We start from the raw sequence: 12141 nt of genomic DNA, 5'->3' as shown, positions 1-12141 counted from the left end.
TAAGCCAAATGTGTGGGGAAAATGGATTATTGCATGTCTTACACTGCTTCCCAGAGCATTTCTTTAACTCTGATATATTGAATCGCAGCACGGGATACAGATCTCGAGGTGATGCAGATATTTCCAGAGAAAGGAAATATGGGTAAGATTCTCCCAGAATACCTCAGTAACTGGACAACTGAGAAAGTAAGAAAAGGTAAATATTCGTATTTACTATTTTTGTTGAATCTGATCCTGCAATGTTCACAAGAGGGATTTATTTATTACTTCGATGTTAAATGGAACTTGCTTTTTCAATGCACAGAAAGTAAACTTTTGTAAGTGCTTGGAATATTTAGCTAATCTTAGACTTTTAAAAAATAAATCCCAAATTCGTACATTCAATTTTATTTTAAGTCTTAGAATGAAAGTTTAAGAATCAGTGTGACGAGAGGAAAATGCAATTGGCACAAAAGACGCTGTTTAAATCGATGCTTTGAATTGAGTTGCGTTTAATTTAGCACAGATTTATTGGGCTGAATTCTCCATTTTTGAGGCTAAGTGCAGTGGCAGGCGGCTCTGGTGGCGTCTTTTCTGCTGATCAGAATAGCGGGATCCTGCCTAGATTTTGCGCTTGGAACTTAATTAATTATGTACAAGCGAGTTCCCCTCTGAAACACCTAGCGGGCTGGCAGCTGCTTTGTCTTCCCATTGTCAGCTAGTTGGTTTGACGGTCCGGGTACCATATGTAAACACCAATCCAGCACATTCATCTTACTTTCTGCAACCCACCAGCCCTCACAATCCATCCAGAATGTCAGGAACCCAGAAGCAAAAGACTAGCTGTTCCTTGATTCAAACCCCCTCCCCGCCCATCACCAGCGAGGTGCCCATGCCTCACTTCCACCTTGACTAACTGCATCTGGCATCTACGTATATCCCTTCCAATAAACGATGAGGTACCTCTTTGATTCCCTTCTTTGTGAGCTTTTATGTGGCCCTGTTTTGTCCATCTTCCCTGCCTTTGCTTGTCATCCTCATCCACCTCTGTCTGCCTTCTTCCCCTTCACTCCCCGCCCTTGCACAGCCCTCCTTCCACATATCCCGCCCTGTTTTCATCACTCCACCTTACATGTCAGCCTTGGTCAAACTTTGGACCGTTGGAGTGGAGGACCCATGCGTCTCGTAGCACAGTGCTGTCCATAAGGGCCAGTACAGCATGGAGCTGCTGGGCGTGAACCAATCTGCCTCAGCAGAGTGGTGATCAGCGCGACAGGAGCAGCACAATGCTTTGTTAAAATTTATGAACATCACTCTTTTTCAAATGGGTTTAATGCCGATGTGATTTCCTGCTGGCGTGACACAGATTGGAAGGCCTGACCAGATTTTGGCACTCCACTTTTTTAATGAATGTTCATGATTTGCAAATTACCATCGTGCCATCAGGCAGCAGGAAAAACAACTCACCATTAAGAAAATTGCAAACTATTTGTACGCTCCAATTAGATTCTCCATTTCCACCCGCCACAGACAGAATGTGAGTGCTCTATCCATTTTGTTCTGTTGCACATCACACTACATAATAAAACATATTTGAACAAGATCTTTTGCAGTTATATCATTACGAGCCTTCTGGTAGGAATTTGACCAAAAATGAATTTTTTTAAATTAACATTAAATAATAGTGTAAGCAAATCGGATCATTCAGATTATGGGTTATTAAAAAATGATTTAATGACTTTCTAAACAGGAGCAGGGCTTGGGTCATTCCATTCCTCTAACCATTTTCACTATTCAACCAGATTGCCATGTAGTTGGTAGCGCTCTCATCTCTGAGTCAGAACGTTGTGGATTCAGGTCCAACTCTAGAGACTTGAACACTGGTTTAGGCTGATAATTGCAGTATAGTATTGAGTAAATGCTGCATGGTAAGAAGTGTTTTCTTTAAATTGAGACCCCCGGGGCAGCATAGTGAAGCAGGGGGTTAGCACTGCTTCCTCACTGCGCCGAGGACCTGTGTTCGATCCCGGCCCTGGGTCACTGTCTGTGTGGAGTTTGCATATTCTCCTCTTGTCTGCATGGGTCTCAATTCCACAACCCAAAGATGTTCAGAGTAGGTGGATTGGCCACGTTAAATTGCCCCTTAATTGGAAAAAAAAGAATTGGGCACTTAAAATTTTTTTTAAAACTTAAATTAAATTAAATTAAATTAAATTAAATTAAATTGAGGTCTCTGCTGTTCTGTCCAGTGAACATTTAAATTAAAAGCCCTACAATACTCTATCAAAAAAGAACTGGAGATGTCTTTAGTGTCCTGACCGATATTTAACCCTCAATTAAGTCCCCTAAAATAGATGATCTCATCCACATCACATTGTTTCAGTGTTGTTGGTGCTGGACTCATCCAGGGAGTTGGGAGAGTATTCCATCACATTCCTGATTTAGCGCCATGTAGATGGTGGACAGGCCTTGAGGAGTCAGGAAGTGAGTTATTTGTCACATATCTTCCAGCCTCTGACCTGCTTTTGTAATCACACTATTTTTATAATTAATCCAATTAGATTTCTGATCCACGGTAACCCCCCAGGATGTTACTGATAAGAGATTCAGTCATGGTAATACCAATGTTACACATTCTCCCCATGTCTGCGTGGGTCTCACCCCACAACCCAAAAGATGTGCAGGGTAGGTGGATTGGCCACACTAAATTGCCCTCAATTGGGGGGGGGGGGAAATAATTGGACACTCTAAATGTATTTTTAAAAATGGTAATACCAATGTATGTCAATGGCTGGCACTTGTGTGAATGTTATAATAATAATCTTTATTAGTGTCACAAGTAGGCTTACATTAACACTGCAATGATGTTAGTGTGAAAATCTGCATCAACGTGAACACGGGAACTTAGATTTGCCTCCCTGGCTCAATGAACCATCATGGGCAAAGCCTTTTGTTAAATACTTTGGTCAGAAAAACTAAAATTGTTTTTGTAACTTTTTCTTCTTTAGAGGGTGTTGATGTGAGGCCGAACACAGTTGTCAAATCGGCAAAGTATCAAGATAAGAAAGTTATTCTGAAACTTAAGGATGGGCAAACAGTGAGTATTCTGAACATAAATTTGTACGTCAGTGAATGAGCAATATTTAAACTAATATTTTAGTCTTGTTAAATAATTTTCCAGTTAAAACATCTTGAACTGTGGGTGGGGTGTAAATTTTGAAGGAAAATGTGAAAATGGAGAATAAAAACATTTTTTAAAAAAACATCTTGAACAATTATACTCTCCTGTTTGCAGATAAAGACTGATCATGTTGTTGCAGCAGTGGGTCTTGAGCCTAGTGTGGAATTAGCAAAGTCAGCAAGAATGGAGGTTGACTCAGACTTGGGTGGATTCAGAGTCAATGCAGAACTGCAAGCACGTTCAAATATTTGGGTGGTGAGTCACTGCCTGGAAATAGCTTTTTGGAAACTGATTTTAAAATATAAATTTTTTAAAATGTTATTAGTGGTGCACATATTGGACAGAATTCCCCCATCTGGGACTAAATCCAGGGTCAGGGGCAGGTATGTTCCACGCTGCAGAGAGCGATGGGAAACCACACCTTTTCTTCCGACGTAATTAATTATGCATCCGGGGGTTTCGCGCCATCTTCTGTGGTGGAGCGGGACATGTCCCGCCGTCATATCTGGGCTCCATATTTAAAAGGCACCCAACATCATTGACCCACCATTGAAGAAAGAGGATGGACCACCTGAAGAAACATGCATCTATAAACATGCTGAGGCTGGAAGATGGACCACCTTGATGACTCTGAAGCTAGGAGATCCACCTGATAGATTCTGCACCCACCCACTGTTGTGATGTTCGATCCTAAACTCTGAAGACAGCTTTTGGCCACTTTCAGTTAAATCATGATTTCTGCACGCTACGTTGTTTCAAACTGTGATCTGAACTGGTGTGTTTCCCACAGCGTCCTGGAGAAAGGGGCTTGGGGGAAGATTTTGGTCAGTCCTTCACCTGCGCCCCATTAAAGGGACACAATGCAAATTAGTTTGATACTGTCCGTCAGTGGGTTTCCTGATCCGCCATGACGGGCACAGCAGACGAATCCGGAGGAAATTCACGCCAGCGTAAAAGTGATTTTGGAGCCTTGCATCGAATTCTCCTCTCTCTCATTCCCCTCATCTCTGCCTACCATTGAACCCACCGGCTAGGCTATGGGAGAATTCCACCATTGTTTCAGACTGGAAGTCTTTGAATTCAAAAGGCATAATCTGCAGGAGTATAATTTATTATTGTCTGTATTTATATTATTTTTCTCAGGAAACATTTATCCTCGGTAAAATATAATATTTACTCTAGAGTTGTGAAACCGAACATGAATACCATAATTTTCTAGGTGTAAAATATGCCACAAATATAAGACAATAAGTAATAGGAACAAGAGTAGGCCGTTCAGCCCCTTGAGCCTGCTACAGCATTCAATAGGATCATGGTTATTCCAACATTCCTATTGTCAACTTTTCCGCCCTTTCCCTGTAACCCTCAATTCCTTCACTGATCAAGAATCTATCTTTCTCGGCCTTATCAAGCTAAAATGGCACATGGCCTCCCACTTCACAAAATATGGTAACGTTCACTTTGTGTTCCCTTTACACCCTCTAGGCTGGAGATGCTGCCTGTTTCTATGATCTTAAATTGGGCAGGAGGCGTGTGGAACACCATGATCACGCTGTTGTGAGTGGCAGATTGGCTGGTGAGAACATGACTGGAGCTGCAAAGCCTTATTGGCATCAGTCAATGTTTTGGTATGAGTTGGCTTGGTATCCTTTCAGTAGATAAATTTGTAAACATGTAGTGGCAAATGTAAATGTTTTGCCCCGATCAATTCATCACAATATGTGAAATGCTTTTCTAGTTTTAACTCCTTCTGTTGCAGGAGTGACTTGGGCCCAGATGTAGGATATGAAGCTATTGGTATTGTAGACAGCAGTTTACCTACTGTGGGAGTGTTTGCTGAAGCAACTGCAAAAGATACTCCCAGAGCTGTGACACAAGAGTCTGGTAAGTTACAGAATTACTACAAACAATGGATGGCACAATTGATATGTAGCATGTATCCATCTCCTGTGTTGTATTCGTACTTTTAGATCATGTGATACTTTTCCTCAGACAAGCTGATGCTGTATTAAAACAATGTTTAGAATTAGTAGTTAATTTCTATTTAACATCTAAAAAGGTCTACTGCATTACTTTTTGAATTAAATTGTACTTGAAATGATTGATCTAATTTTAATTCTAGGTGGTGGCAGGAAATGAGCATTAGTTGTTACATAACCTGCAGAATTGTCTTCATTAGAAAAGAAAGTCGGGCTGGGCATATTGCATTTCTCACTGACAAAAAACAAAATCATTACTCCTATTTCTTAAAAGTTATGTGCTCCAGCAAAAGCTCCATTGCAGAACTCAGCCTGAGGTCTCCATAGACGTATATGATGCTGAGACATAAACACTAGTACATTTTATCCTAAGTCCCTGGTGTTTGCTTTGCTAGCTGATCATTGGGTTACAGTACTCAGGGTAGAAAGCTTGCAAATCAACAGGGTACTTATTCGTAATAACTATCCAGTGATTGTTGCCATTCAGGGTTTGCATTTTTATATGGCATGTGAAGCTGTAGTATTGTCTTTTGATGAAAGATGATTGATGTGATGGGAATATTGTCTATTCATTTTGCAGTTTTTCCCTGTTTAGATGGTCCAAATGTGGTTAAGCATGATTAATGTATATTTTGTTCATGGATGTAGGTACAGGAATCAGATCGGAAAGTGAGACAGAAGAAGTAGCTACTTCTGTAAATGTAACCGCTGGTGCTGCCCCTTCAGCTCATCCACCTCACGATGGGGAGGACTATGGAAAGGGTGTCATCTTCTACTTGAGAGAGAAAGTGGTTGTGGGAATTCTGTTGTGGAATATTTTTAACAGGATGCCCATTGCCAGAAAGGTTAGTTGCAGTAAATTACATTGAATTTTCAGCATTGAAACAGACCATTCGGCCCAGCCAGTCTCTACTGGCGTTTTTGGTCCACATGATCCTCCTCCTTTACTTATTCTAACCCTATCAACATATCCTTCTGCTCCTTTCTCCATCATGGACTTGACCAGCTTCCCCTTAAATCCGTAATGCTATTTGTCTCACCTACTCTAGATGGTAGTAAGTTCCACATTCTATTTACACTTTGGGTAAGGAAGTTTCTCTTGATATCTCTGTTGGATTTATTAATAACTGTCTTATATTTATGGCCTCCAGCAATGGACTCACCACAAGTGGAAAAATCTTCTCTATCTCTTTCAAACCCCTTCATAATTTTTAAGACCTGTATTAGTTCAGCCTTCACCCTCTTCTCCCCTGGAAAAAAGAAACTTAGCCTATTTGGTTGTAATTCTATTGAAATACATTAATCAGCAGACTTGTGAAATACAGACTTCACAGCTGTTCTTTACTAAGAACTCTGTATTAGAAAAATTCCATATTCTAACCGCCCTCTGTGTAAAGATGGTGTTTCTAATATCCCATTTTTAGGCTTTAAATTTTTTTTCTGTCCTTTTGTTTTGCCTTGACGATCATAGCTATACCTTAATTCCAATGCAAAAAATCTTGCTTTCTCAAATCTAATAAATTTTGTGGAAGCATTTTCAATGCCACAAAGGCTCTCATTAAATGACTGGATTGTATCTTCGTCCCAATAATAGTGTATGTACCAAGTCATCCTGTGGTGTGTGGGACTGCTTATTGCAAATTTATTCTTCAGCTATTTAGGAATAAGCTTGTATCGGTGGCAAGGTGGCGCAGTGCTGCCTAAGGCGTTGAGGACCCGGATTCGATGCCTGCCCCGGGTCACTTTCTGTGGGGGGTTGGCACATTGTCCCCATGTCTGCGTGGGGTTCACCCCCACAACCCAGAGATGTGCAGGCTAGGTGGAGTGGCCATGCTAAATTGGAAAAAAGTAATTGGGTACTCCAAATTTTTTTTTAAAGGAATACGTTAGTAGAATCTAAATGATGGACCAAGTTGCAAGTATAAATGTGATTGGTATAATAGATTTGTTTTAAGATAGCAGAAAAATAACCTTGTTCTGTAATCAAGAACTTTGCACTACACAAAATAAATGCCAGGTGTAATGTAAAAAAATCAATAGTACAAAATGGATAAATTGCTCATTTAAAGGTCATTGGTTAACGCCAAGCGTTTTCAGTTGGAGGCATATTCCTTAAAACGTGGAATGCCAGAAATAAGATGTATACTTGAGGCATGATCGTGATGCCAGAATTATTGATGAGATAACTGCTCTGCACTTTAAAGGTAGTACTTAAAATCCACACTTGTAAGGCATGCTGAAATTTAATCTTTCAAGTCCAACCTTCAGAACCAATTAGATGGGTAAAATGCATCTTGAGTTATATCCAGCCATTCAAAGACCAATATTTAATAGTGTGGCTGCTATCTGTAAAATAGGGATCAGGGGGAAAAAAACATTTTCTCAGTGAGGAAGAGTCTTTTGAAGAATATAAAAATTTAATTGAAGTTTTGTGTATACACACCCGCATTTCCCTCCCCCACCCCCCACAACATGTTTCCCTTTACTTGTTTTGTTTTTATAAATTAAGTGTACCCAATTCATTACTTCCAATTAAGGGGCAATTTAGCATGGCCAATCCACCTAGCCTGCACATCTTTAGGGGCGAAACCCACGCAAACACGGGGAGAATGTGCAAATTCCGCACAGACAGTGGCCCAGAGCCCGAATCAAACCTGGGACCTCGGCGCCGTGAGGCTGCAGGGCTAACCCACTGTGCCACCGTGCTGCCCTTTTCCCTTTATTTGTTGAGCAAGGGATTTTGCTAACTATATAACGTTGTTTTTAATCTTGTGTAATATCTTCTCAGTTTATTATTATTTTTGTGTCCCTTTTCCTTTTTGTGTACACCTGTAAATATAATATGTTCGAAAACCCAGTTAAAAACATTTAAAATAAAATTTAATTCAAGTTTTACTGAGTTAATAAAACTACAGTAAACTTTGTGTTGTCCAGCACTCTACCAACCAGAATTCTCTATTAACTAGTATTTCCCCTGAATATGAATTGTCACTTTGCCAACCAGAAGCAATTACGAAGTTAACTGGAAGTTGTACATACCTGGATACTATATTTTCTTGTCCTTAATTTAAGTTTAATGCAAAGTGGAAGATTAGGAGTAAAGAGAATGCTGTTCTTTATTTCCTGAGCAGATGCATATTAATTTGTGTGACTAGTACTGTGCTGTACTCCATCAGTAAATTGAATTCTCCGTTAAGAGGCATTTTTGATTAACTGGCACCACACATTCCCCACCGATGCTGGATAATAAAGGATTTACTGTGTATTTCTGACCACTGTAACTTAATATTCTAATATGGTTTGCTCATGTTACGGTGCATGTGACAAAGCTTCTAATTGCTTATATCACAAGCACTGGACTGAAAAACTATATTGAAACATGGGGAAATTTATCTTTTAATTTAATTTTTTTAAATTTTTTATTTTTTTTACAAATTTAGAATACCCAATTATTTTTCCAATTAAGGGGCAATTTAGCATGGCCAATCCACCTAACCTGCACATCTTTGGATTGTGGGGGTGAAACCCACGCGAACACGGGGAGAATGTGCAAACTCCACATTGATAGTGACCCAGGGCCGGGATTCGAACCCAGGTCCTCAGCGCCGTAGGCAGCAATGCTAGCCACCGTGCTGCCATACTTTTAATTTTATTTAAATAGATTTTTTACATATAGATTTTATTTTCAGAAAATGTTTTTCCTCTACATAATGAAATTTCCCAGGTCATAGAATTAATTTATTGTGATACAACAGCAAGATGCTGCTTCATACTTTCAATTCTCTGACACTCACTATAGCATCTTCCAGTGGCCAGTTTAGATTTGTATTTGTAGAAACTTTTGGGAATGGTTCACCTTTCCAAGTGTTCAAATTTCACAGCCTATCCGACAGGGATCTAGATCCAGGTCTAGTAGGCAGAAGAACCTGAAATCACAATGTCTGGACCACCAGTTGGTTACCTGTACTATTGAGAGTTGGTACAGATGATCAAGATGTACTCTCTCGGTGAGGGAAGCACACAATGCAGAGGGAAAACCCTAAAGGGAGACACTATGTTGGTAATTTATAATGGATCCCTTTGGCTTGCTTTGTTTTAAAGTTTTTTAAAATTTAATTTTTCCATAGGTCATTAAGGATGGTGAAGAACACGATGATCTCAATGAAATTGCAAAGTTGTTCAACATTCATGAAGATTAGAATGCCCAAAGTTTAACTATGTATATAAGAGTCTAGATTTTTTAAAATTGTAAACATTCTTCTGTGCAGGAAATCAGGAGCTTGAATTTTCAGAGAATGGAAGTAAAATATTTTGTGAATTTTCCCATGATCTAAAATTAGCTCAGTAAAAATATTTGTATCATGTGCACACAATGATCACGATTTTCTGAACTAAATATTAAATGTAAAAATGGCATTTGAAAATGTATCTTTCATCTTTAATTTTATTTAAAAACACATGATTTGTTTATGGTCTGTTATGTTTATGGATCACATACTGATTATACTGGGAGGGTGTGACAAACCAGTTCAGATTTAAAAATTTAAGTTCAACACCAATTTCAGGTTGGTATGAGGGCAGCACGGTAGCATGGTGGTTAGCATACATGCTTCACAGCTCCAGGGTCCCAGGTTCGATTCCCGGCTGGGTCGCTGTCTGTGCGGAGTCTGCACGTCCTCCCCGTGTGTGCGTGGGTTTCCTCCGGGTGCTCCGGTTTCCTCCCACAGTCCAAAGATGTGCGGGTTAGGTGGATTGGCCATTCTAAATTGCCCGTAGTGTCCTAAAAAGTAAGGTTAAGGGTCGGGGGGGGGGGGGGGGTTGTTGGGTTACGGGTATAGGGTGGATACGTGGGTTTGAGTAGGGTGATCATTGCTTGGCACAACATCAAAGGCCGAAGGGCCTGTTCTGTGCTGTACTGTTCTATTCTATTTCGAGGTAGTTGCCGAATAAAGGCACAGGTATCCAATGGGAAGGGATAGTTGGGCGTGGAGTCCTCTTCTAGCTATTAATGCATCAAAATGTGTGTGACTTCATAGTATCAACAACCAACTTCTGGGAGCAGTTCATCTGCTTGTCCTCTGAAATATTTTAAGAGACCTAAAGGTAGGCAGTAAATAACCTGAAGAAATAGGCCATGGCTACCCTATGTCCTTCCTGTTAACATTACTCTTTTGACTACATGGAAAAGAAAATAATTTTAAAAAGAAAATATTTTCCTGCGCTGTATTTGTCACTTCAAGCCTTCTTACCCTTCAGAGTTGCATCATAGACTTAATAACATGGAGGAGCCATATTATCTCAAAGCAATTTGGTTCATATTGTTTTTTTGGGGGAAGATTTGTGCACACGTTTATTACGATATTTTAGTGAACATGAATATACATGTAACAATGTTATACTAACCAGTCGGACAGAATTATGTTTCATTATTACTGCCTCAATTTCGAGGACATCAACAGATATGGCTGACCCACAGGCCATCACAGTGATTCCGACATCACTTGTAATTCTACCAGATAACTCCGACATTGCAACCAGAAACAACAGTTCCAAAACAGCTTCTGAAATCCTACACTTTCAAACACATGGAAGTAACACGAACAGTCTCGATATTTTTGCAGTATAAGAGCATCATAACTTGGCAACTTGATACCTAATCGAGTGACGTTATCAGGAATGAAGCACAGAGTAAGAAATATTTAGGGGGTGGCACAGTGGTTAGCACTGCTGCCTCAGTGCCAGGGACCCGGGTTCAATACCGGCCTTGATTCACTATGTAGAATTTGCACTTTCTCCCAGTGTCTGTGGATTTCCTTCAGGTGCTCCGGTTTTCTCCCACATTCCAAAGATGATGGGCATATGGTGGGCATATGGGGATAGGGTGGGGGAGTGGGCCCAGGAAGTGTGCTCTTTCAGAGGATTGGTGCAGACATGATGGGCCGAAAGGCCTCCTTCTGAACTTGGTTCATATTGAAGGAGAGGGTGACAAGCATAGTCCAACTCTGAAGCTGATGGGGATCCATCTGATCCTACATGAGAGAACGTTTTGTAAAATATGCAACATACCCAAGCTTGGTACTTCCCGTCTCATTTCAAAATACATGGAAACTTCTGTGAGTGATAAATCACATACAATGATGGCACACTCGGGTTCAATTCAATTTTCTTTAGTTCCTGATAGTTCAAACCAATATTGAATGAATCAAAGGTTCGCTGCAGGTACAGCATGTTATCATTTATTGTGAGGGGAATTGAATGCAAAAGTAGGGAGGCTGTGCTTCAGTTGTGCGGGGTATTGGTGAAACCATATCTTGAGTATTGTGTACAGCTTCTTCTTTAAGGAAGGATGTAAATGTGTTGGAAGCAGTCCAGAGAAGGTTTACCAGACTAATACCTGGAATGGACGAGTTGTGTTGTGAAGAAAGGTCAAACAGACTAGACTTGGATCTGCTGAAGTTTCGGAAGAGTAAGAGGTGATTTGATTGAAACATTTAAGATCTTGAGGGGTCTTGACAGGGTGAATGTGGAAAAGATTTTCCTCCTTGTGGATGAATCTAGAACAACGGGTCACTATTTAAATAAGGGGATGCCCACTTATGACAAGATGAAAAAAAAATTTCTCTTGGGTGTGGTGAGTCTTTGGAATTCTTCCTCAAAAGGCATTGGAAGCAGTATCTTTGAATGTTTTTAAGTCATAGATAGATGGATTCTTGATAATCGGGATAAAAGACGGGGTAGGTGGGAATGTGGAGTTGAGGTTACAATCCGTTCAGCGATGATCTTATTGAATGGCGGAGCAGACTCGAGGGGCCGAGTAGCTTATTCTCGCCCTTAATTCGTATATGTATAATCTAAACCATAATCTTTTAACAGGGGCTGGTTTAACAGGGGCTGGGCTAAACAGCTGGCTTGTAAAGCAGAACAAGGCCAGCAGCGAGGGTTCAATTCCCGTACCGGCCTCCCTAAACAGGCGGCAGCATGGTGGTTAGCATAAATGCTTCA

The 12141-nt window shown here is 40.4% G+C and overlaps 1 protein-coding gene across 10 annotated transcripts in view; it reads left to right on the top strand.

Moving 5' to 3' along the window:
* aifm1 (apoptosis inducing factor mitochondrion associated 1) overlaps nucleotides 1-9565 on the top strand; it is a 73450-nt gene extending 63885 nt beyond the window's left edge. For all 10 annotated transcript variants that reach the window (XM_038774889.1, XM_038774887.1, XM_038774880.1 and 7 more), the window contains 7 exons: nucleotides 89-196; nucleotides 2988-3076; nucleotides 3275-3415; nucleotides 4646-4788; nucleotides 4920-5044; nucleotides 5788-5984; nucleotides 9267-9565. In XM_038774889.1, the coding sequence (XP_038630817.1) occupies nucleotides 89-196; nucleotides 2988-3076; nucleotides 3275-3415; nucleotides 4646-4788; nucleotides 4920-5044; nucleotides 5788-5984; nucleotides 9267-9338 (875 nt within the window). In that variant the 3' untranslated portion in view covers nucleotides 9339-9565. The remainder of the gene's footprint in view (nucleotides 1-88; nucleotides 197-2987; nucleotides 3077-3274; nucleotides 3416-4645; nucleotides 4789-4919; nucleotides 5045-5787; nucleotides 5985-9266) is intronic.
* The last annotated feature ends 2576 nt before the right edge of the window (nucleotides 9566-12141 follow it).

The sequence above is a fragment of the Scyliorhinus canicula genome, chromosome 17 (genome assembly GCF_902713615.1).
Source record: "Scyliorhinus canicula chromosome 17, sScyCan1.1, whole genome shotgun sequence".
Lineage (NCBI taxonomy): Eukaryota > Metazoa > Chordata > Chondrichthyes > Carcharhiniformes > Scyliorhinidae > Scyliorhinus > Scyliorhinus canicula.
The sequence above is the reverse complement of the archived record's forward strand: the minus strand, read 5'-3'. Positions and strand labels throughout refer to the sequence as shown.